At 54.5% G+C, this 25,942-nt stretch overlaps 1 protein-coding gene and 1 pseudogene across 7 annotated transcripts in view; both read right to left on the bottom strand.

Moving 5' to 3' along the window:
* The window catches only part of PCNT (pericentrin), an 88,768-nt gene that overhangs the window by 59,405 nt on the left and 3,421 nt on the right, over nt 1–25,942 (bottom strand). For 5 of the 7 annotated variants that reach the window (XM_039879785.1, XM_039879787.1, XM_039879788.1 and 2 more), the window contains exons 3-14: nt 15,604–15,708; nt 14,947–15,201; nt 13,922–13,977; nt 12,851–13,025; nt 12,243–12,376; nt 10,817–10,910; nt 9,791–10,034; nt 9,264–9,342; nt 6,488–6,617; nt 5,650–5,867; nt 2,459–2,928; nt 708–1,227 (exon numbers count right to left, since the gene is read on the bottom strand). In XM_039879785.1, the coding sequence (XP_039735719.1) occupies nt 708–1,227; nt 2,459–2,928; nt 5,650–5,867; nt 6,488–6,617; nt 9,264–9,342; nt 9,791–10,034; nt 10,817–10,910; nt 12,243–12,376; nt 12,851–13,025; nt 13,922–13,977; nt 14,947–15,154 (2,328 nt within the window). In that variant the 5' untranslated portion in view covers nt 15,155–15,201; nt 15,604–15,708. Of the gene's footprint in view, nt 1–707; nt 1,228–2,458; nt 2,929–5,649; nt 5,868–6,487; nt 6,618–9,263; nt 9,343–9,790; nt 10,035–10,816; nt 10,911–12,242; nt 12,377–12,850; nt 13,026–13,921; nt 13,978–14,946; nt 15,202–15,593; nt 15,709–25,942 lie in introns of all 7 variants that reach the window. The other 2 variants (XM_039879791.1, XM_039879789.1) reach the window with 2 other exon arrangements.
* Nucleotides 17,553–17,671, bottom strand: LOC120616414 (uncharacterized; annotated as a pseudogene).

Here is a 25,942-nt window from a genome sequence, read left to right as displayed (position 1 = left end):
GGCCCCCCAGAGCAGAGCTACGGTGACATGTCCTGTGCGCAGAGTGCCTGCCCTGTACCCTTCCGGCTCCCTGCAGTGAGGCCGCCACTGCAGCCTGCAGGTCCAGCCCCCCATGACCCTCCCAGTGCCACTGTTGACATCGGGCGGCTTACCGTGCGACCCTCGCACAGTGCCACAGCGCCTCGGAATGAGCAGGGCTGCCGCCGTCCCTGCACAGGGTAGCACCTGGCAGTCCGGCCCAGGGCCTGGCGCACCCACCTGGGCCGCACGCTGGATGGAGCAGCCCATCCACTGAGAGGACGTTAAACCTCCAGTGACTTCAGTTTTAGTCCAAATGAACATGTCCTATCCTAAAACGCAGGTGCCCCAGGAGTGCAGGGAAGGGGGGCGGTGGCTCCGGACACTGGGGCCATCTTCAGAAACACCCTTCCATTTAAATGTACAGCACCTGCCAAAGGGACAGTCAGTGCTCCCAGAACAGGACGGAGGGTTTCACAACGTGAATCCCAACAAGGGAACCAAGGCGGCGAGGGCCAGTGTAGTCGGGGAGCGACACGACCCTCACCCTCCACCCACTGCACCGGGAGCTCCATCACTGTGGACAGTGGCAGCACGTGGAACACACCCATGGACACACGCAGCGCACACTGGGACAGGCAGCTACAGGCAGGGGCCTGTCCTGACAGCGGGAAGGGCCTGGCCCTCACCTGGTGAGCCCTGCGAGGCTCAGCTCTCGGGCAGCCCTTCGTGGACTGAAGCTCCCCGTCACACTCCCGCTGGAGTGTCTCCAATTCTCGCGTCGAAACCGCGTGATGACAAGAACACTTTTGTGGCAGCTGCTCCTCCAGCTCCGCTCGCAGCTGCTCCAAGGCCCGCCTGTGCTCATCACGCAGGGCCTGAACTTCAGACAGGTGACGGGACTCCACAGCGTCCAGGCTTGATAAGTGTCTCGTCTCCAGGGCCTGGATGTCAGCAGCATGTTTTGCCTGCAGCTCAGCCACGCGAGTGTCAGAAAGAGCCCGCTGCTCTCTCTCGAACGCAGCCTTCAGCTCCCGCACGTCGGCCTGGTGCCTGGCCTCGAGGTCCGTCCTCAGGGACACAATGTGCTGCTGGTGTCTGTCCTGCAGGAGCTGGAGCTCGCTGGCGTGCTTCTCCCGGGCCTCCCGCAGGAAGGCATCTTGCTCCGCAGCAAATTTCTCACTGATTTCTTTCCGTTGTTCTAAAAACCTGCGATGACACGTGTGATGAGCACAGAGCGCAAACACGCAGTCGTAAAAGCAGCAACCTACTCGCACTTCCTACAGGAAGCCACTTCTGCTGGCAAGATCGTCATTCGTGGGTTTGTGTCCTTACTCCTTCTCCCTTTGCCGCACACAGCTGAGAGGCCAGAACCCAGGTGTCTGCAGCATGGCCTGAAGTAAAGGACACGAGACCCACAGCAAGCAACCACACACTTCCGACAGGCACGACACAAAGGAGACGTGACTGTGACTCACGGGGAGAAGGACCTCGACCAGGAAGTGGTAGTAAGCCCTCAAAGAGCATTCAAAAGGGTTCACAAACACTCTTCAGGGATGAATTAGGGACGTGAATATAAAGAGCCGTGGGGGGCGCTGGAGGGCGGAGGCAGAGGCAGGAGACGCAGTGTTATGGAAGCACCCGGAGCCCCACAACCCGGGGGAGCTGGATCCTCGACTGGCGTAGGTTCCGTGCATGCCTGGGTGAGCAGGAGCTATGACAAGCCACACATGCCAGCAGTTCCCCAGGGACTGCAGGGCTGTTCCCACTGCCGCCCCACCTAACCACACAGGAGCACCAAGGCTTCGTGCCCACGTGGCAGGTGGGGTCGAGCTCAAGCTCTCAGACCCCAGAGCAGAAGCCCCTGCACCTCACTCGTGGGCACACAGGAAAAGGCCAAAGCCACTGCATGTCCGAAGACCCCAGACTCACAAACAGCCTGACCACAACGGCCCAGGCTGCAGAAAGTCGGCACGACAGAGGCTAAAGACCACATCGTGTTATAAATCTACTTAAAACTTCCAGGAAGTGTGTGTGTGTTTTAGAAAAAATATTTTCTTTTTTAAAAATCTGTTTGAGTTTTAAAAAACAGAAACACTAACGCGGATGAACTGCACGCCCTCATGCGGAACAGGCCCACAGCTCCGCCGTGGACATTGAGACGTGCGAGGTGCACGCACAGCGGTGTCCGTCAGAGGCGCGCGGGCGCCATGAGGGTCTGGACGCTGCTGCTGCCAGCTCGTCTGCTGCCAGAGCTACGTGTCCCGTCTCGTCTCAGGGTAAAGACCAAGTGTCCCAGACTCAGGACATCGCTGGAGCCCACAGCACATCTTCCCAGGGACCCTGCCCGCCCCCTCGGCTGGGTCTCCTGAGCCAGATCTCGCGTGGGAACCTGGCAGACGCTCCACACGTGACACACGGCCGTGCAGCTGTCACCCACCTGTTCTGGGCCAGCATCAGCTGGAGGGCGCAGTCCTCCTGCAGGCGAAGTGTAGTGAGCTCCTGGTCCCGGTCTGTGAGGGCCAGGCTGCCACCCGGCTCCCGGCCGCACTGGCTGCACCGTGGAGACTCGTCCCCAGGGAGCCCGAGCTCCAGCTGCCGCAGGCGGCCCTGCTGCTCCATCAGGGACCCCTCCAGGTCCAGGATCTGCGCCGCCTGCTGCTCCTGCAGTTGCCTCATCTCGGTCTCTCGGCGCGCGAGCCTGTCCATCACTGACTGCCTGTCCTCCTCGGCCTGCCGTCTCAGGCCCCAGGGCCTCAGGGACAGCTGCTCCTCCGCGTCTCTCTGCAGCACCGCGCCGGTGGCTTCCCACTCCGCTTCTCGCTCTCGGGATTCTTGCTCCAGCAGCCGAATCTGCCCCTCCGCTTGCCTCAGCTCTTCCTGGTGACCGTCCACTGACTTGTGTTTCCCCTGCAGGCCATTTTATTTAAGAGGGAAGAAATCAAAGGGAGAGGTTATTGGCAGCAATGATCCAGACCCATCTGCAAAGACGGGGACCTTCCGTGACACACAGCCACATGCTGACAGAGCGACAGGACTGTCACGTGACAGGACTCTAACATGACCAAACTCAGAACTCGCCGCTCGAGTGAAATGCAACCACGTGCGAGAATCAACTGCTCCCTAGGTACAGAGCCAGCCTGGACAAAACACACTGACCAGACACACGCGGGGGCAGCACATGCAGATGGCCCTGCAGGCCTTCTCTGCTGTGACGGGAAACGTCACGGGTCTTGTGTCGAGGAAACGGCCGGCGACCCCAAGCACCTGAGGCCGCCACCAGCAAGGAAACAAGAGCAGCAGCCACGCCATGAGCTCAAGTCTCTGAACTTGAACAATTTATACTCCAGGATAAACGAGACCTTGAGCAAGAGACTGATGAGCTAAAACTAATGCTTTTAAAGGTGTCTTGTGAAAAGGAAGATTAATCAGAAAGTTGATGGGAGGCAAATATCCTGGTTTTCAAGAAAAGGAAAGAAATTAGGTCAACAAACTACTGAACATCATCAAGGAGAACCGAAATAAAACCGAAACAGGCACGTGAGCCTGACTTCGCCAGAGGGCGTTGCTTCTGGTGCTGGCAGAGAAGGGCTAATCAGACCAGCCTTCCCAGAGAGGACTGCGGCCTCCGGATAAAGTGTGAGACACTGCACCTGAAGGCCCAGACAGCACCCACACGGCAGGGTACTGAGCAAGTCCCCGCCCGTGCTGCGCACAGGAACCCTGTGATCGTATGAGAGGAACAGAAGGTGAGAGGGGCTGCCTCTCAGGACAGAGCAGAGAGAGACAGCAATGTCTGGGATAAGCAAAACCCCAACCTCAGGCTGATCCCTGATCCACACGTGAGTGTGCAGACTCCACGAGAAGGCCGGCTAAGCCCCAAAGAACTGGACAGTGTGCTTCAGTTCAGCACGGAGAGGATGGAGAGTGGAGTCTGAATCCAGCCAAGGTAGCTGCCCGCTGAAACAGAAAACCAATACTCTTCAGCAGAACATAACAGAATCCAGGCTGTCCACAATGTCCAGGATCCAATCCAAAAATAACTGACATATAAGTAAACAGGGAATATGACCCAAGGTAAAAAGAAAATACACTAGTGAACAACCTCAAGATAACACGAATGTTGAAACCAGCAAAGGGTTTAAAGTAGCTATCATAACTGTACTTGTGAACATGAAAGAAAGTATGTTCACAATGAATAAAAGAATAGGAAATCATGGCAGAAAATATAGAAACGATTAAAAAACAAATGGAAAGTTTAGAAGTGAAAAACACGATATCTGAAATTTAAAAGTTCAATAAAGGAACTTAAAAGCAAATTCCAGGCTGCAAAAGAGTCAATCAACTAGAATTTCAACAGAATCTAACCAATGAGAAGGGGAAAAGATTAGAAAACAAAATGAACAGAATCTCAGGAACCAAAAGATAGTGTCCAAGCGAGTGGGGTTCTAAAAGGAAAGGAGAGAGAGAATGGAGCAGAAACAAAAACTGAAGAAAATACGTGGCAAAATTTCCTAATTTGGTGAAAAACGTAAACGTACAGAATTTCCTGAAAATTATTAAAAGACCACCGTTTTACTAGCACTGTCATTAAAGAGGGGAAGGTGAGGTCAGCCTAGTGCAAGTGTTTTTTAAGATAACTATGTTTTCTGAGGATCTCTGTGTCCTCCTCTAAAATATCTGCAATCAAGTTTACGTACTAATTTTTAGAATTTCACGGGAGAAAAAATGTTGAAAAAAATCACAGGTAGGCCCACCATAGTAAAATGACTAAGAACAAACCAAAGGAAAAAGCCTTTGAAGGAGACAAAGAACGTGACACATGACACTCAGGGAAACACCGATTTGAGCGATACTTGACTTCTCACCAGAAACAACGAAGCCAGAGGGAACATCTCTAAATCCTGACCAAAGCCACCACCCAGCCTTCCATATGCGCCAGGAACAGTGGAGAACGAAGGTGAAATTAGTCTCCCAGCTCAGAGAACGCGCTAAGGGCCCTTCGGGCTGGAGGGAACCGTACCAGCTGTCAACTCAGATTGTCGGGGAGGAACAAAAAGCACTGTGAATGGCAACTGTAAGACTACTTTCCCTTAATTTCGCTCAAGTGCATGACATCATAGAGTGTACAACACAGGCAGATTTAATGCAGTTGAAAGTTATGGCATAAAAAAATGAACAGAAAACGGTAAACACCTGTGCAGTTATAAGCTCACACATTGAATGTTAACGGCCTAATGTAACCTCTAAGTCCACGCCAGTGGGGCAGTGACCTCATCACTCGGGGTCCCCACAGGCACTCTATGGCTGCATGGTCGACCGCCTGGGGGTTCGGGACACCACCAGAGCTCTGGGGGACAAGGCCTGAAGGTGGCCGTGCCAAAGAGCCTGGCTCGAAACCCCACCTGTGTCCTCTAAGGACACCTGGCTGCACCCCCAGCCCTTGGCGACCAGTGGAAGGGGCAACGGGAGGCCACACCCTGGCCTCGGCTGGGGGAGGCTCGTCTGGACTGAGTGACACACTGACCAAGCCCACTCCTGGCCGTGCATGTGTGCGGGCTGACATCCCAACCAGCCAACAGGTGCTCCTAGGAGGTGGCAGTGGTGCCTCCCCACGAACTCCCAGCGCACCTTCTCCTGGTCCTCTTTCAGGCAGACCTCCCTCTGCAGCTTCTCGCACAAACGTCTGTTTTCTTCTTTCAAGAGATCGACTTCTGCCTTGAGCGTCGTCTGAAGCAGCGAGAGTTTAACCTTGTGCTCAGCTTCCAAAGCCAGGACCCTGGCTGCCACCACTGTGTCCACGTCCACCGCCGTGTCCCCCCCGGCCCGCAGACACATGGAGGTGAGGTCTGCAACAGAGCAGGGGGCAGGGAGGACGGTCAGATGCGACCCGCAAGGACACCCACACCAACGGGGACAGGATCTTGCCTTAGAATGCCTCGGCCAGCAGACCTTCAGGTTCTGAAAAATCGTGCGAGCTGGATGTCAGGAGTGGACGGCCTGTGCCCGCACCACGCACACCGCCAGCTCCGGGGAGCCCGGGCCAAGACAGGCGCTCGTGTCAGGCGCCAGCGGGACCCTGGCCCTGCCCACTTTGCCTGCTCAGATCAAGAGGGATGCGGTGGCACCGTCCCCAGGGCTGTGCCCAGTGAGCCGGGCGTCCAGGCGGCCCAGCCCTCGGCATCCGCGTGCTGCTTCGCACCTGCTCTTGGCAGCACCGCCACTGCCCATCCCCACCTGCCACACCTCTGGGATGCCCACGGCTTCTCCACCTGCTGCCTCCTGCTGCCCGGGCCCCTGTGATCCCCAGGGCTGCTGTGAGGCCAGGCCCTCTCCTGACACGTCCAGGCCCTGCCCCTTGACTCTGCAATCCCGCATGGGGACAGCAGGCTGGCCTGAGGCGCCTCCACACGACTTAGGCCGAGGCTCCCAACCTCCCACAAAACACTGTGAGCCGAGAGGCACTAACCTTGGCCAGGCTCTTCTGAGAGCCCCACACGCTGCTCCGACATCCAGATCTCCGCGAGGTCCCCCTCCTGCTGGGCTGCCACTTGGCACTGGGGGCTTTCCTCTAACATTGTGTGCGCATGCAGGCTGGCCTGGGGGGTGATGCACGGAGAAGGCGTGTCCATGAGCCTCTCTGCCTCCCTGGGGAGCCTCACAGGCTGCCCCCAATTTCACGCCCCAAGAGCGTGGGATCTGCCGAAGCGCATGGCCTTGGCACGGGGCCCTGGCCACCCCCGGGAGCCCGACCACGACACTCTCGGAGCCGGACCCCCGCCCTCCCCTCCTCCGCTCACCCCCTTTCACTCATCCAAGGCCACGGGCGCCCAGGTTTCTGCGCCCACTCACCGAGCCACCTCACTCCCCCCGCCCTCCCTGACCTGCTGTGCGCAGCTCAGACACGGGGCCCAGCCAGCGTCCTCACATCAGTCAGTAGGAAAGCCCAACGCAGGCTTCGTCGCTTCCTGTCCCCGTGCAATGCCACCTGTGAACCCAGTTTCCTCAAAAATCACACACGAGTCACAGCAACCTAAATCTCGGGATTTCTGCCACTGTGACAACAGAACACACCAAAGGGTCCCATTCCAACTGAAGAGTAAATCCAGCGAGTCCAACGTGAAAGTGACTCACCATTTGGAAAGAGCAAATAAACTTGAAGCCTGGACCTCCCATCCAATCAGGGCTGGGTTCCAGAGGAATAGAAACTAGAGACAAATCACCCTTTCAAAGAACCGGAAAAGAGCACAGGAAAACACTGCTACACTGAGAATGGGGCCGAAGCGCCGAGGACGAAGGAGGGATGGTGCGAGGAACACGCAACCCCAGACCACAGCCACCGGCAGCCATGCAAAAGTGACCACGGTCCGGCCAGAGATGAACAGAGTGGGCACGTCCGAAGCACAGAGAAACGGGCAAAGGCGTGGACGGCAAATAAGGAAAAAGGAAGAACGGCTGATGACTACGTAAGGAGACACTCGCGCTCCTCCGCAAGCCGGCTCTGCCCACAGCTGGACCTCGAGCTCCCGGACTGCGAGCGGACACACGTCTGCTGGCTCGACCGCCCGAGCTGACGAGACACACCTGAATGCCCAGGACAGCAGACGTTTTGAGTAAAGATGGCGCCGACAGGGCACGCGGGCGCTCTTCCATGAGTGAGTGCTGCCCACCAGGACAGCGGCCACCAGACGCGGGAGCTACTGACAGCTCAAGCAGTCACCATCAAATAAAAGCCAACCTTGGCCCCTCAGTTGCACCAGCCACACTCGAGCGTGCATGGCACATGAGCCAGAGGCCATGACACTGCGGCACAGGCGTAGCACGCTCCCGCCGTCACAGAGAACGGTGCTCAGACGGTGCCTCCTGCACCGGCTGAAGACAGAAACGCCACGGAGGCAACCCCAGGACCAGCGGAGCTCAGCATGCAACTCAGCACAACTCTCGTGGCCGCTCTGGGGGGCACAGGGGAGCGGCCTGCGGCAGGCGGGGCAGGTGCCTGAGCACCCAGGGGAGGACGAGGCTCTCCCAGCCACGTGTGTGGCTGTGGGCACACGCGCAAGCAGACCACAGTGCGATGTGAGTCGCCAGAGCTGTTCCCCCACGAGACAGAGCCAGCCCTCCTCTGCCTGGTGCCAGACTGCATTCGGGGAAAGGACGGAAATTCAGACCTTACGACATGAAAACAGTCCGCCTGCGTCAAAGACTACCGAAACACAACCTTCTCCACGACTGAAGAACTGCTCGTGCAACAGCAAAAAAAGCAAACTGATCAAAAAATGGGCAGAGGCCCTCAATAGACCTTTCTCCAAAGAGGACATAAGGGTGACCAATAAACCTTATGTCATGAAAAGATGCTCGATGTCACTAATTGTCAGAGAAATGCAAGTTAAACCCACGATGAGATATCGCTCACACCTGTCAGAATGGCATCATCAGTAAATCAACACGTGCTGGCAAGGACGTGGAGCAAAGGGAGCCCGCACGCACTGGGGCTGTAAACTGGTGCAGCCACTATGGACAACAGGGTGGAGGCTCCTCAAAAGATCAATGCTGAAACCACCATGGGACCCCGCAGTTCCACTTCTGGGTGTTTATCCACGGAAATTCAAGACACTAAAGTGAAAACACGTACGCACCCTGTGTTTGCTGCAGCATTATTCACAAAAACCAAGATACGAAAGCAGCCGAAGTGTCCACTGACGGATGAGCGGGTAAAGGAGTGGGACATACACACGATGGACTATTATTCAACCACAGAAAGGATGCAATCTTGTCACCTGTAACACGGACGGTCACAGAGGGCGTCATGCTAAGTGAAATAAGTCAGACCGAGGAAGACAATACCACGCGATCTCACTTACACGTGAAATTTAAAAAGCAAAACAAATCAAAACGGCTGAGTTCGTGGATACGGGAAACGGCCTGGTGGTCACGAGAGCCGGGGGCGGGGGGGGGGTCAAAAGGCACGACTGCCAGCGCCAAGGGCGGTCAGTCCTGGGTGTGACGCAGAGCGCGTGGCTGCAGGGCACACGCCGCACTCTGTGCCTGGGAGCTGCTAGAGAGTGGGCCTTAGACGTTCTCGTCACAAGAACAAGGGCTTCGCGAGTGTGGGCGGTGACGCTACCAGATGCACGGTGGGGGCCACGCCACAACACGGACAAACGTCGGGTCACTGCGTTGTCCACCCTGGACTGATACAATGTCCTATGTCAATCACACCCTCCGTAAACAAAACGGGCCATCACCTCGTGCTGCTCCAAGTGCAAGCCGGGCGGGTCGAGACGGCCTCTTCCTCCCCCTCCAGACGCCTCTTCTGGAACCGCGCTGGGTGAACAGAGAGGGAACAGGTCTGGGAACCGTCCGCACGGCACTTTCGCACGTGAACTCTGCGGCGTCCCAGGATCTGACCAGGTAAAAGAAAACCCCTCCTGCTCCCTCCGTCGCAGCCGTACGTCTGTCAAGGACAGGGTGCCTCGGCTGAGTGCACCATGTCTGTGATGGTGACCAGGGCCGGTGTCACAGCTACAAGGACCTGGGACCCCAGAGGACCCCAACAGCCTGCAGCCAACCACCACTGGCTCCACGTCGCTGTCTGTGCCTGTCACACGTCAGATCAGCCCCCGGCTCTGTCACCTTGACTCAAGCCCCGAACATCGAGAGTTTGTGGAGCATGGGCTGCCCATCCGCACCAGCACAAAACGTCATCAGACTGCAGCTCAACTCGAGGTCCCCACGTTCCAACACCCGCCTGGGACAAGGCACGCATGCTCACCTGAGTGCCACGGGCTCCAGGGCAGATTCTCCCCTAGCCCCCCGCAGCCGCTGCTGCAACACGGTCAGGGCTTCTTGGTAATTTTTTTCAGCGTCCCCTAATTTCTTTTCAAAATACAGCCTCAGCTGCTCCAGCTCAGACTCGTGCTGGGCTTTGTCCCGCTGCTGCTGCTGCTCAAAGTCCTGCCGAAGGCGCGCCAACTCTCCTGCGTGGGACGCTGGGGCCAGGGGCTGCGCGCGTGACTCTGTAGCAGGATGAGATCACACAGTCGCCGGGCCAGACACCCAGGAGAGATCGGGACGCACTGAAGACCCCGTGGCAGGGCGCAGTGGACTTCTGAAGGCCCCCAATCCCAGAAGCTGGGACGGGACCCAGGGCCCTTACACGAGGAGGGGACCCAGTGGCCCCGGCTGGAGGGGGAGGCCCCAGAGAGTGGCCTTGTTCGCCAGCAGGCAGCAGACAGGCGCAGCCCCTGCTCTCTGGTCCAGAGCCGTCAGCCCAGTGAGGTCGCTCAGAGATGAGCAGCAGCAAAACACACGTCTGTTTTCCTTTCCCGTGTCTCCTGGGCTCCACCCCACCCCCGCCACTGTGACACGCATCCTGTGAGGGTCCCAGGTGAGCTGCCCTCAGTAAAGGGGCCGCCATGGCGGGGCCTGGAGACTCGGACGTCACCCCGCAACAGCGGAGCTCATGGGATCCCCACAGACAGCACACCTGTGACGCTAGGTGCCGGCTGAGATCTGCGTTTCAGGGGCGCTCAGCTGCAGCTGCCAGCAGCAGGAAGCCCCTCTGGTCCGCCTGGCTGGCTTCCCACTGCACGGTGCCACCAGCGAGCTGCGCGCTGAACCAGCCCTCCACGTGAGCCAAGCGTGCCGCCAGCAGGCAGCCTGCACCTCACACCACAGGCCCGTCTCTAAGGAGCTCACGGACTGCCTGGGCCCACCACCCCTGCTGCCCCTTCTGGGGACCACGACGAAAACCACACGGCTTCAGCATGAGAACGTGTCCCCAGCATGAGCTGCTCACCACTCAGCGCCTGCCCGTCGCTTCCTGTGGACTCGAACTGGACCTCCTGGGACTGCGTCTGAAGCTCTCCGCGTGACGTCTGAGGATTCTCCACCTGGGGAAGGCAGGTGACAGTGTGGGACACAACCGAGGCTGAGCCCCAACGGCAGCACACTCGTCGTCATCGTGCCCCAAGTGACAGCCCAGGCTGATGCGGGCAGTAGAAGCTGCGGTCCCATCGTGTGGCTGAGAACCAGCAATGGCAGCTCCAGAGAAATCGAGTTAAAGGTGCATGAGCTGACTGCAGCTTCGTCACACCTGGTGTCTCACAGATCAGCTATGCAGGGCCTGACCTTGCTCCCTGCAGACACCACTTCTTGTCACTGAGAACAGACCCTTACTGTCCTTCTCACCGTCAGGGGAAGGTTGTGGGGAACACTTGGCACACTCTGGGCCCCGCAAGGTGAGTGACTGGCACCAACCATATCCTAGTCTCCCAGGAAGTCCCCTGTCGTCCCATTTAACTCGTCCCACTCCAAGATTCTGTCACTGTGCCCCATGGGCCCTTTCTTCTCCTGTGGTCACAGCTGCCCTCACCCCTTTGAGATGCTAAAGCTCCCTCTGCAGCCTTAGTCAGCACCCCTAAAAAGTGGCTTCTTTCGAGGGGGCTGGACCTAGCACAGCAAGCCCATGCTCTGTGCCACTCGCCCTGCACCAACGAAGCAGAGAGCAGCTGATGCCCACCCGCCTGGGGCCAGAGTCAGCGTGGTCAGGTGTGGCCCAAGGCACTAAGCTGGGCAGCAGAGTGCAGGGCTGAGACCAGAGGTCGGGCCCCACATGAGGGGACATGGGAGCTCGGCCTGAGCAAGGCCCCTGCAGGCTTTCTCCCCCGGGTACAGGATGCAAGGCGCCCTCCATCCGTCTCTTCCCCACCAGGGAGGCCAGGCGGGCCCGAGCCAGGCTGGCCTGGGTCTGGGTGCGACAGCTGCGGCGGCCTGGGGCCCAGGCTCCTCAGGCTCTGGTTTCCTGTCCTGAGCTGCAGCCTGGCACAGGCCACAGCTGACCACGCTGCCGTTCTGCCTTCTCAGTCCCCTGAGCCAGCGTGGGCGCGAGGCCAGGCTCCAGGCTCCAGATCTACGTAAGATCTGGCCACGTGGCCCTCACCTGACAGGCGGTGTCAGTGGACAGCGAGTGGCGGCAGCAGCTGGGGTGTTTCCAGCGGCCTTCCCACAGAAGCTCCACCCTGCAGGGCAGCCTCAGAGCAGGGCCCCGCACGAAGGACACGAGTCCTGTGTCCAGGACCGAGGTCAACTCAAGTGACCCTCTGACTATGGCCTCATCTCGGCTGGCAGCACCGCCAAACATGGGGCACCTCCCTAACGAGAGGGTGCTAGGACCGAGACCCGCTCCTCCCCAGGGACGAGCACGTCCTCGGTGCATCGCCCACCTCCAGCCGTCCTCCTCCTTCCTCCTCGCGGTCGCGCCACTCCGGGTCCTCCGCGAGCCGGGGCTCCGATTCCACGTGCTCCTGCAACTCCTTCGCGATGGCCTCCTGTTGCGCCTGCAGAGGCAGGGGGCACCCTGGAGGGCACAGACCGCACTCAGGATCCTCCTCAGCAGACTGCCAACCAGCTTGCCGTCAGGAAGGACTCGGCACTGAGCACCACCCCCGCTGGCGCCCCGGGCCCTCCGGGACTGGACGCTGGCACCCACTCTCCTGGGAGGGGGCGGACAGCCGGGATCCCTGGGTGTTGCGCAACACGCAACCCACGTGAAAAGGGAACAATCCCAACGCTGCTGTTTCGGGAGGAATGTGACACTAGAACAGAGGTTTCGGGAAGGTTCGGGGCCTCGAGAGGCCTGTGACCCATAAGCGGAGACCCCGCAGCTGACCAGCTTGCAGCCACCCACGCCGCCTCACCCGGGTGTCACATGCACTGTGGCCGGCATCTGAACACGGAGGCAGCATAAACCCAGCAAAATCGCAGCGTTTATTCCGGGATTACACAGGGAAACTGAGTCCCCATTCGGCACCTGTTCCTCTCAGATACTCACATTCAGCCTGATTTTTGGCTTGAAAAGTCTTTTCCAACTCAGCTTTCTGTTCTGCCAATTCTTTCTCAAACTGGCTTCGTAAATGATCCACCTCTGACTGATGCTGGGCAGACAACTCTTTGCGTAGGTTTTCTAAGCACTGATCTCTCTCGGATTCCCAGTCTCGCTTTAGGATCTGATTTAAATAAGAAAAAAGAGTACGACCAACAGTTAATGATCTGCAATAAAAATGTTCTAACCACACACTTAAAAACTGGGAAGTCACCCCCTGCCCAGGACAGACGACCACAGGAAACTGGCTCTGGCTGTTCAGTCAGTCCATGGCTGCTGAAGGGAGGGGCCCGAAGAACCCACGAGGCCAACAGCCCCCAGGGACCAGAGCAAGGACCTCCAGCCCAGAGAAGAGCCATCTCTGAGCACCCAGCAGAGGCGTGCGGTCACTCTCCAGGTTCCCGCATCTGGCTCCATGCAGACCAGGGGTGCTACAGAAATGGCACTGAGCCCTGCAGGATAGCCAGGCTCTGCCCCACGTGCCCTGGGAAACGAGTCCCCACTACCAGTGCCCAGGGGTGGGGCTGGGGCACCAGCGCCAACACCCACTCCACAAAAGCAGCCTTGAGAGAGAGACAGGTCGTGGGGATCAGAAGTTCCAGTGAGATCTCTCGGAAGGCAGCCGACGCTGTTACAGCCTGAACCACCACTCCTTCCCCCAAAAGGGCTTGGGTGGCAGCAGTGGGACAAGGACTGGCCGTGCCAGTGTGCCCAGCAGTATGGCCCCCAGGTGGGCCTGTACCCCATGCACCTCCCTGCGTGAGGACAAAGGTCTGTGACCCCAGCACAGCCCGGGCCGCTCAGAAAACCAGACTTGGGATGGAAAAGCCTTGTGTCACGCAAGCCGTCTGGCAAACCGAACTGCGCAAACGCAAGGCGGCTCAGATCTGGAAGGCACATTTCCAAAGCGTGTCCGCCCGAGGCTCCGCCTGGCTGTGCTGGGGTCGCGCGGCGGAGGGGCAGCTGGCAGGGGAGGGCGAGCAGCGGCGAGTGCACACAGAACGACGCCCATCACGATACCTCGACCGCCTGGACATTCTTCTCCACCTCCGACTGCAGCTTCTCCTCCAGCTCGGCTGTGAGAAGACAGAGAGGAACTCAGATGCCCGAGTATCACACCTGCGCAGTCTGACTGCCCAGGAGAGGAAGGGCCCCGGCAGCCTCCAGCCACGCCCCGAAACATCCCGGCATCAGTGGGACCACAGGGCCGTCTGTGAGGGAGCAGGCGTGACGACGTCCGCCGTGCGTAAACGAGGGGCATGGCCTCCAGCTAGCTGGCTGGGCCTGGCGGGCGCTCCCCAGCGGGTGTGAGGCCTGCAGACAGGTGCTGCCCGACACGCCAGGGCCCGCGCCGGCTTCACTTCTCAAACGAGACTCAATGGACGGGCAGGCACACAGGCGCTCGGGCCCGCAGAACGGGCGACAGGTAGCGAGTGATGGATGTCCTCAACTTAGGTGTCTGATGTCCCCACAATTCTGACACGCTCAAAGCATTGAGGTGCAATGCTTCGAGTGGATCATGTGGTATGACATGTCGCTCCATGAAGCTACCGCTTAGGGACAGACGTCTACAACAGGGAATGACGACCTCACCGAAGGATGTACGAAAGACACCATGTGGACACACGGGAGTCCATTTGGGTACACAGAGCTCAGTACTGGCCAGAGAAGCAAGGTTAGGCGGCCCCCTGAGTGTGTGGCTCTCTGGGCACAGGGCGAGCAGCCTGGGGCATGTGGGGTCTGTGTCCGGGAGCATCTGAGTCTGGGTCCCGTCAGCGGTGCAGACACAGACCTCCGGCAAGTGAGCGAATCACCTCCAAGACATCGCTTTGAACGTTAGCACGAGCCGCTTGGACAAATGGACAGAAGGCACGGGGCCAGCAGGGTAGGACAAAGAGACACAGAGGATGCAATGCCGCCAGACAGAGGTGACCCCAGGCCCGGCGGAGGTACGGAGACCAGCGCCCAGCAGCTCGCTGGGGAGGCGCCCCAAGACAGATGCCGCCTCCGGCACGCCGGAGGCCCACGCAGCCCGCAGCACACACCTGTCTCCTGGCAGCGCCGCCGCACCAGCTCCTCCCGTTCACGCGCGTGCTGCTCGCGGGCGAGCTCCAGCTCCAGCCGCCACCTGCTCTGCAGCAGGGCCAGCTCCTGCGCGTGGCGGCCACTGAGCGTGTCCCGCAGCTCCGTCAGCGCTGCCTCTTTCTCCTTCTGCAGCGTGGCCTGCGTCAGCTCCAGCCGCGCCGTGTGCATGTGGCTCAGGCTCAGGCGCAGCGCCTCCAGCTCCAGTGGGGGCGCGGCTGCAGGGGAGAGGCCTTTCTAGGTGCCACTGGGGGAGCAGGGCCTTGACCCCGAGACCCCAGGAGCCCTGCGCCCCCGCCCCGCGAGTCCTCGTCCCTCAGCACTGCCTTGCCACCACAGCACCGCTCGTGTCGAAGCAGTGGGATAGGCGGATGACAGGGGACATGGCTGGCCGTGCAGAGTGTGTCCCTGGCACCTGGCCCAAATGGCTGCCATTGGGTGTCCACATGTGTCCCTCCACTTTCCACAGCCCCACACAGACATGACAACAAAGCCAACCAGGAAAGCAGACACAGCACACCTGCAGCTCACACGATCCACTCTGTGACAGTCCCCCCACTCTGCCACCCTCCCAGATCCCAGTCCCCCGGGTGCTGGTGTGAATCGCAGCATCCAGTCACCTGGGTCTGCAGCTGCACTGCCATCGTGGGCTGCTGCCCGTCAGTCTCGTCGCCATGTCTGCTCATCGGTTCAGCAACTTCAGGTTCACGTGCCTGTTCACAGTCCTGGGGGAAGGAGGCAGAAAATGTGACCCAGACAGTTAACACCAAAAGTAACGCCCGGCCAGAGCATGGAAAACGAACGTCCTCACAAAAACGTGCCCCGGAGCGTCCACAACAGCTCTGTTCACAAGAGCCAAAAAGTGGAAAGAACCAGAGTGTCCACCAACAGGTGACTGGGAGGCAACCATGCACCCACACACTAGGACATCGTCCAGCCACGAGGGGTGGCCTACTGACACACCGCAACACTGACGGACCCCGAAACACACAGCGCGCGTTCCAGACACGCCGGAGACGGCCAGCACAGGCGAATCCAGACGGAAAGCAGAGGTGGCTGCCAGGCCCCAAGGGGAGGGAGCAGCGTGGTGTGACTGCTGAAGGCACGGGTGTCCTTTCGGGTGCTGAAACGCTCGGAACTAGTTGTGACAGATGCACAGGCCAGTGAATGTACTAAAAGCCACTGGAGCACATTCGTAAAAATGGTGACTTTTGTTACATAAATTAGATCTCAGTAAAAACAACTGAAAGAATATGCAACCTGTCTGAGTGGCTTAGTGTGAAGTCAAAAGCTCAGAAACAAAGGCGGCAGGCGTGGTGACTGGGCGAGCAGAGCCCGCTTGCCCCTCGCTCACTGTGGCAAAGACTAGGACATCGGGACTGACCTCGAGCTGCCCCCGCCATGCTCTGGGTAGGAGACCGCCACACACAGGTGACTGTGGGAGACCAGGGCGGTCACCGCACCGAGGAAGGCAGAACGTGACAGCTCTCCTCAGTGCATGAAAGGTGACCTCTCGTCGACATCCAGAAGAAGGGGCAGAAGGTCTGGGGAGAGCCGATGTGGGCTGGGCCAGCAGGGCCGGAGCGCCCCACGCGGCAGCTCTGCCTCTGGCCTCCTGCGCCCCGAATTCCACCCGGAGAGACAGGACGCTCGGAGACAGCTCTCGCTGGCCTGGTGTGCACTGCGGGGGAGCCCTCGGGCAAGGAACACACCTTAACAAGACAACCTCGAAGAATGCCTCTGTGACGGCCCCAGGCTGTTGGGGGACCGTCGCCACCCAGCTCCCGCTGAGGCCGCTCTGAGTCTTCATCCCCGCTCCAGCAGGGTCCTCCAGCTAAGAGGGCAAGGGCCAGAGAAGGGCCCCGACAGTGACCCGCAGGGCTGCAGCCCCAGGCTCCCAGGCTCCCAGGCTCCCAGGCTCCCAGGCTCCCAGGCTCCCAGGCTCCCAGGCTCCCAGGCTCCCAGCCCTGCGCCCGCTCAGAGCCCGCACTCTGCTCCCGCACCTCTCGAAGCCCTAATGACACCGCTGCCCCTTTGTAACGAATGTTGCTTCTTCTCGTGTTTCACCGGGTGCTTGACACCTGAATTACTAAATTTTAGTTTCTCAAGAAATTCTAGTCTTTCGGACCCGTGCACATTTTCCAAGTTCCTAATTTTATATAAGTACAATATTTTATATTCCAGATTTTCCTTTTGGACATAAATTCCTCTGTCCAAATTTGTGGAAATAGCATTTTTAGTTTCAGTGGATTTCCCCCGACGGCTGCCTGACCAGTCCGGCTTTACCCGGCCGTGCAGACTGAGCTGATGGTGGCTCAGTCCGCAAAGCAGCGACACGCGCCCGGGGCCTCCCAACGTGGCTGGGCCGCACCGCAGCTGCCCAGCTTCTTTTCTGGGCGGTGACAATGACTCAAGGGGCCTGACATTTCACACATTTCATTCTCTCCTGCAGGACAAAGGACGATGAAAACATTTACTCCATTTTCTTTTTTAGGAGAGGAAACCCTTGGCTGACCTCACAGATTGCAAGGACCTTGTCAGCTGACAATCCCTTATATTTTATTTTTTACGCCTACAGCACCCGGCCTTCCTAGGTGGTCTCCCATCCAAGTACTAACCAGGCTCGACCCTGCTTAGCTTCCCAGATCAGACGGGATCGGGCTTCTTCAGGGTGGCACGGCCGTAGACCTATTTTTTTTTAAATAGAGAAAAAATTGAGTAAAGCATATTTTATCTTGCGATTATCACACAGGTCCACGAGACCCTCGTGGGTATCTAAGACACAATCTTGCTGTTCCCTGTTTCGTCATCCTAAGAGTTATTTTATCATACTCATCATCACGACCAACTGTGCTGGAAGTTCAAATAACGTGAAAGCAGGAGGCGGCGGAGACTGCCTTTCTGAGTTGACAGTGAAATGAATGGCCGCTCTTCGGCTTTCTCACGGACTGGACAGACCATCTTTGTAACCTGCTCCGCTATGACGATTCTCTAAGAGCTTTCCACTTTCCTCTCAACACAGCAAAGAGAAGAAGGCTGACAGCAAACACCACTCACAATCGTTAGTCGACAAAAGACCAACAGACAGAGCAGCACGTGAGGACACCGATGACAGCGAAACTGACAAAAATGAACCCTCAAGTCACGAGTCTTCGAAGGACAGTCAGTGCCCGATCTACTTCCTTGAAATCAGAAACCACTAAGTGAACGTCCCTAAGGACAAAGGGGAGACGTGACAGTCTCACCCAGCTGGTCACGGCAGGAAGACTCATGTCACGATGTCTGCACTATCCCGCTTTGCTAAAAGCATGTGGCGATATTCTTTCAGTGTTTTGTTTGTGTGCCAAACTTTACTAATACACAAAGATTTGTATAAAACTTCCTAATAAAGTTGTTTTAAATTGTTGCTTAGTCTCACTTCTGTAAATTATCTGTAAAACAACGTAAAAGGACAAAAAAGGAAACGAGGTCCGTGGGACCCAAACGATAAATGGTGACGACTATTTTTCCTGGTAACTCAGACAAATACGAGGGAAAGCTCTGGAATTGCACTTCCTAAACGTCTACAGTACTCCTTAAGTCTTCTGTCCCAGATTCGGCAAAGGTGATTTTCTTCCGAAATTCTTTGCCTCTGTGCAATTTTGGGGGGTTCTCATGCAGGAAACAGCCTCTCCTTATTTTGTTCCTGATGCAGAACTGAAAGGTCAAGTGCTGTTTTCTGCCACTGAGTCAACTGCCAGCAACGAGACGACTGCCACACTGGTTAACATAAACTGCCTTTTCGTCACGCACTTAACGAACTGAGAGGGTGACTAGATCTGAATGCACACCATGGATATGAAGTCTTCTGCAATTCTCTCTTCCTCATAACTTCCTGAAAAGCTCAGATCGTAAAGCTGCTTAAAAACATGCCTTATATATATATTCTTGGAATTTAATATATGCCTGTGTTTTCTGCACAGTCGAACAAATTACTTTCTTCACCCTAAGACTTTAGAATCTTTAACTGAAAGGGCATTTCAAAATTATGATATGTGAACTTTGACAAATTAATTCCTGCTACTGGATTTTCCAGTAGTTGTTTTGCTGCCTACTAACGTTTTTAGTCTTTGTATTTTAAAATATTGAACACTCAAGTGAGCTTACGTATTAGATTAAACTAAAGAAAGACTGACTGTTTCACCCAGCTCAGCGGGCGTCATCACCCAGCACACCCTCCCGCCCTCCCATTCCCACGGCCCTGCCCGGGGCCGCAGCCAGGGGCACCGCCAGGGACGCAGAGCCAGCACCAACTGGCCGCCTCCACTTCAGAGTTGTTCCTCCTGGGGCACTTTTCAGCTATTATCTTATTCCTAAAGAGGGTCACAACTTTACACAATAAGCACTCCAATTAGATTATTAAAGAACAAACTTAGGCTAGAATTCATTTGCATAGAAATTACCTTTATTTACCTAACAGTTAATAAGCATTAAAGCAACAAGTGTATTAAATAAAGTATCCTTTTGGAACCAAAATAAACAATGTAATACGTTGGAAAGAATTACTATTTCACACACACATTTATATTATCTTATGCTACTCAATAAGCTCATTAAACTCCATAAAAGCTAAACTCAAAATTTCCAGATATCGGTAAAATAAAACAAAGACACCATGAATTATGTTCAAAGCACTATGACGACATGCTGGCTCTTCCAGGACTCACTCCGCTGACACGGACAGACATCGCCCGCCACCTAGGGAGACCGACTGCACTTCCAGGTCCACGCCTGGCACCTGCCAACTGCTCTGCCACTCGGTGTCCTGCTGCTGGACGTGGGAGGGCATGGGACAGGGAACGCTATCCTGGAAGTTTACTTTTCAGAAGACCATCATTCTAAACACAAAATAATTCCTATCTTAGCACCTACACTTAGATTAAAGGCATAGTAAGTTCTCAAGAATTGTCATCAATTATTTTCTAACATATATCAAAAAACCTTTCCTTTTCTGATTAAACTCATGATGTACAATTGTATGACCAGAAAAAGTCAGTAAAACATCTCCTCCTACAACACCGATGGCTTGACTGTTTATTTTTTTAAAGCCTGGGAATCAGTGATCTACAGTAACCCTATCTCTAGAAGTTAGAAAAACAGCAGCAAATTAAAACCAGAGATAACTGAAATTAAGACAAAAATTAAAGAAACATAAATATACTACATTAAAGAAGCACAATTGAACAATCTGACTCTTAAAGAAACTGACTCTGAACTTAAAAGCCTTCCCACAAAGAACAATTCAGTCTCCACGGCTTCAGCATCTTACACGAGCTCATCCACAGAGCGAAGGACCCCTCTCACCTCACTTCATTGCATGAGGCCAGTGTAACCTCAACACAAACACCTGACAGGAAGGGGAAATTACAGGTCACTCTCTCAAAAAACATACGTTTCGTCTGTATTGACTGAGATGATCACATGACTTTTCTCTTTTAGTCTATTAATGAATCATTGACTTTTTTGAATCTTGCACTCCACTAAAACACGCTCTACCCCACATCCACCAAAACTGAAAAGAGGGAAAAAACACCGTACTGTCAATCCCAATCACAGATGTTACGAAACAAGGAAAACTCTCATATGCCGCTACTGAAAGCATTCTGGACAAGTATTCGAAAACACAGTTCAACATATGCAAGTTGAACATGTACAAACACAATGACCCGGCAATTACATATCTCATTATAGTGCCAAGAGAAAATGAACACATATACCCAAATAGACCTGTAGAAGAATGCTCACAGCAAAGGCCAACTAGCAGTAGAACAGACAAACTGAGACACATTCATACAGCAAAATAAACTACAGCTCCTGGCATGGATGAACCTCATAGACAAGATGCAGGATAAAAAGTTCCAGGCTCAAGACGCACATACTAGATTATTCCCTTTATAAAAAGCTCAGAAACTAGCGAAACTCAACGACAGTTCTAGTCAAGGTACTCCATACACAAAAAGTAACGTGAGAAAGATCTTAGACTGAAATGCAGAAATAAGTCCACAAAGCTTCAAGAAGACAGAGGAGAGTATCTTCAACACCTTAGGGCTAAGAGATTTTTTGGGGCAGGACACAAAAAAGCACTAACCAGAGGAAAAACTGCTACATTCAACTCCATCAAAATTAAGAACGTCTGCTTATCACGAAACACCATTAAGAAAACAACTAGGCAAGCAAGACTGGGGAAGAAGAGTCACAGCACATATATCTAACAAACGAAAAATTCAAAGATTAACAAAAACCCCTACAAATCAACAAAAAGACAAAAAGATGTCAAAGGCTTACCAAAACAAAGCTAAAACAGCAACATCCAGACACTCGACGATGTAGCACTGACAATGCTTCGCATCCAATCAAAATTATTAAACGCGTCAAAAAGATGGGACATGTGACCCATAACTAAGAGAAAACTAAGCCAATGGAATTACACCCCAGAGGGACTGAGATGACAAAATTAGCAGACAAGGACATTCAAATAGCTACTATAGTGATATACAGTATTCAAAGGAAAACATGAATGTAATGAGTGAAATAGAAGATTCTAAATATTTGAAACAAACAAAAAAATACACGGCATTGCGTCAATAGACTAGATGCTGCAGAGGAAAAGATCAGCGACCTTAAGGACCTGGTAGCGGACGCTCAGAGACAGACTGGAAAAGGTTCTCAACAAATGAACAAGCAGCGCCTAAGTGACCCATAGGACAACACTAAACAATCTGAAGTATAACTATCTGACGTCAAAGAAGTGGGCGGGGAGAGGAAATGGAAAAGTTATTTGAAGAAATAACAGCCAAAAATTTTCCAAGTTTGAGGAAAACTATAACGCACAATTCCATGAAGGCCCACAAACCCCATGCAGTGTAAACACAAAGTAAACCACATCTGGGAACATCTTAATGAAACAATTTGCAATCAGAGATAAAAACAAAAATTTTAAAGTGCCTCCCTCAACAAAGAAAAGACGCTACAGGAAGAGGCGTAATGATGAGAATGACAGCAGACTTCTCAGACCCCACGCGGGCCGGGGGCCCACGGGACAGCACAGAAGGTGCTGAAAGGCCGGACCGCCAGCCTGGAGTCTACGTCCAGCAAACGCATCTTTCAAATACGAAGGCAAAACAGTCATTTTCAGACAAAGAAAAGCCCAAAGAGTCCACGAGCAGACCTGTGCCACCAAGAACTGTCCTAAGGCGGTTCCTCAGGCTGAAGGAGAAATGACGCCTGATCGGACTCTGTCCACACAAATAAAAGTCCCGGAACCGGTACAGGTGTCGGGGACATGAAACTCAAGTACTTTTCATTTTTTAAGTTCTTTAGTAGATAACAGGCTGTTTTTAAAAAGAATGAGAAAGACTCCTGCATGCTGCTGTGGCGTGACCGCCAGAATACCGTTAGTGGGAAAAGCCACCGGAACAGGGTGTGAGGCACGCGCCGCGAGAGCAGGTGCTGGGGAGAGACACGCACACGCATCCGCGTCTCTGCGAGAAACGTGTCGGTGGACGAGAACCTAACTTCCACGTTACCTGGAAAACAAAGACAAGCTGGCTGCAGGGGCGGGCGCAGAGCCGTCAGATTATCTTCCTACACCTGCCTTTACAGGTTCAATTTTGGAACCACATCAATGTTTTACATAATTATTTTAAAAAATTAATCAGAAAGTGACTTTAAAACACAAGTAATTTGTAGAATGCTTGAAATAATAAATAGAAGTTATAAAAAAAAGAACTCGTGACATCTGACTCGTGAAATAAAAAATATAATAAAATAATTTCACTGCACATCTCTGTGGGAAATACCTAAAGGACAAGAATACCTGTAAAGAAATCACAAACTGTCCCAGAAATCACAAGGCTCGTCACAATACTGGAGCCTAAAACTCACGCAGAGAGAAAAGCAAATGGGCAATCGCGTCCCCGTTGGGGACAAACGCTGCTGATGTTAAAGGGGCAGAAATTTTAAACTTAAGTAGAAACTCTGTGATCTTAAATTACCAACATGAAAATAGCAGTATTAATTCTTAAACTGTTCAAAACAAAATTCTGACTGTTCACTGAAATGACCTAGAAAGAGTGGCTCATCCACAAAACGTCCGTCATTTAAATAACGATCATCGGATCAAGTCTCCAGCCCGGTCACAGCACCAGTTACGAAGACTGTAAACCTGAGAGAAGGGCGACAGGAGCCTTTGAAACGACAGCGCAGGGTTGCAAACGACAAATCCTGACATGCAAGTTCTTCAGGATAAACAACCGGCTTCTTCAACAAACACACTGCAACAGAGTCTGGGGCCTGACGAACGTGCCGGTCACAGGTCCGCCCGTGTGAGCTCAGGCTGTTGGAAGCCTTAAGAGCAGGAACCCGGGACCCAGCGGGGCACATCTGATGGCCACATTTCCGCTCACGGTTACCGGTAGCTCGTTAAGTAGTCGGCTCATTAGGTAACAGCTTTTGATGGATACCTGATCGTTGCCCACCCTCTGAAGAGCCAGGGGACAGGAAAAGGGGTCTACCTCCCCCGATCTCTAGCCGCCCCTGTGGAGGCTCTGGGCAGACACACCCCACGGAGGGCCGGGCCTCTCTAGCGAGGGTCTAACGAGGGTCCTACGAGGGTCCTTCCCCGCGTTCACACACAGATCCGTGGAGAAAACCCTGACTGTGTGAGCACCTGCATCTCTCTAGAGAAAGAGCCCGCGCATCTCACCAGCTTGGAGTTTAAAAGCACTGCTTGAAGTAGGCTTGTAGTGACAGTCACTTTATAAATAAAAACAAACGCTTTGCTTTGGCCATCTGCCTCAATCCCGATAGCCAAGTTTTGCGAAGCGGACCCCCGCGCAGCTCCCACTCGCCCTCCACGGTCCTGACGGGGCCACGGAGCATGCAGAAAACAGGACGCATGCGTGCCAGGGGCAGCCCGTCAGAGGGACCTACAGAGGCTCCACATTTATAGACCGCTTTAAGGTGTGAAAATTGTACACTGCATTAGTGATATAATTACAAAAATGGGGGAAATGTTATAAAAGTAACCTAATTTATTTATTGTAGAAAATACAAAAAAAAACAAAAAACAAAAAACCTGACCACAGCAACGGAAAAGCCCAACATCTCTACCCACCCATCGCTGTTGCTGATGACCTGGTCTGTACCCTCTGGTCCTGCGAACAAAAGTCAAAATGGTTTCATAGGACCATCTTCCTGAATTAAAGTACTCGCCAAACACCTGAGTGAGAGACTTACAAGTTAAAAAAAAAAGAGAAACTTAAAAGCTTGCAGCTGATAAAACAGCGAAGCAGCACCTGTTTTCAGGCAGGTAGTCTCCACCCCCTCCAAGTGACACCCCCTTAAGATGCAACGTGCAGGAACATGCACAGTCCACGCCGAGAGACGCATGAACAAACTGGGGAGAAGTAACAGCTCCTCCTTGGACCAGAGCGCAGTGAGTACGTGCGGATGGATGACGGAAATGGAAAGCCATCACGGGGCCCACACCGCGGTCATACCTGCTGTGGGCAAGCATCGGCAGTAAAAGCCAAATGAAGGGGTCTCTAAGTGTCCCCACACCATGTACTTACCAACTACGCGGGGAAACAGCGACTTCTCTATCAAAAGAAATCTGGCAGGCCCCAGTGACAGAGCGACAAAGCTGGCACCACCAGCAGTGAGACTTGCCGGGTATCACTGACACCCAGGGTGCCAGGGCCTCCACATGGTGTGCCAGGCAGGGACACCGTCACTTCCGGTGTTCTTGCCAAAACACACAGCCTGATTTCAATCAGGACGAAGCATCGAAGAAACCCAAACTGACAGGGACTCTACAAAAAAACTAGCCAGTACTTTTCAAAACCATCGAACTTATAAAAGGCAAGGGAAGACTGAGAAACTGTCCCAGATGGGGATGCGGCATTGGTGAGCGATGCAGGGTCCCAGACCAGAGAGAGGGCATGAGCGGCACTCTGGAGACGAGTGGGAAAATCTAGAGAAGCTCTATCGGTGAGCTCCGAGCACTGTTTTAACTGAAGCTGAGGCAATTATGCAGTTACACAGGAGACCTGTGTACAGTTTCAGGAAGCCAGGTGAAGGGTACGCAAGGACTTGGTGCTATTTTTTGCAACATTTTTGTAAGTCCGACATTATTTCAAAGTGAAAAACTGAAAGACATAAAACTTTAATTTAAAAAAAAAAAACACTTCTGATTTGAAAATAAAAGCAAACAATTAATAAATGTAATTATACACTACGGGCTTTTCTCCTCAAAGAGCCCCGGCAGGAAGATGCGAGAAAAGCCACTGGGAGCATCCCCTTGGCCCCCTCAGCATGGCTTTCGTTTTCTCAGCTGCAACCAAGACGTGGCTGCTAAGAACTGCTACTCCACTCCGAGAGAAAACTGGAGGACACCAATGGCCGGCAGTTGACATCTGACGTCAGGCCCGCCCGAGGACGGGGGTGGAGGGAGAGCAAGGCGGACAAGCTGCTCTGGAGGCTCAGCATCCACACTCTGGCCAGCTGCTCCCCAGGCAACGCGGAAGCACCATGGCCAAGTCTTCCAAGTTTTCAAAACAGGCAAAATTCCAGATTCGCAGGTAAGCCGGCCTCAGTAAGGCAGGCCAGACGCACCCTGAGTCCAGTTCCGCCCTGGCGCCAGCCGTCCACTCAGCCCAGCCAACACCTGCACCTGCCCCTCGTGCACAGCTGGGGCGTTCACAAGTCAAGGCCCCTCTTACCAAGGCACGCAAAGAGAGCCAGCCTCCGGCGGGGGCCCAGGGAGGCTGCGTGGGGCTGGACTCTCAGCTCTCAATGCCCGTGTCCACTCACCTGCCACACCTGTCCCTGCTGCTCTCTCGCTTCCGCCAGCAAGACCCCACTTCCACACCTTCACCCCTTCCCTCCTCATCCCACGTTCAGAAAAAAGGGAAAGGACAA

This window comes from Pteropus medius, unplaced genomic scaffold (genome assembly GCF_902729225.1).
Source record: "Pteropus medius unplaced genomic scaffold, Ma_sr-lr_union100, whole genome shotgun sequence".
NCBI classification, from domain to species: domain Eukaryota; kingdom Metazoa; phylum Chordata; class Mammalia; order Chiroptera; family Pteropodidae; genus Pteropus; species Pteropus medius.
This window is presented reverse-complemented; position numbering and strand designations above follow the sequence as displayed.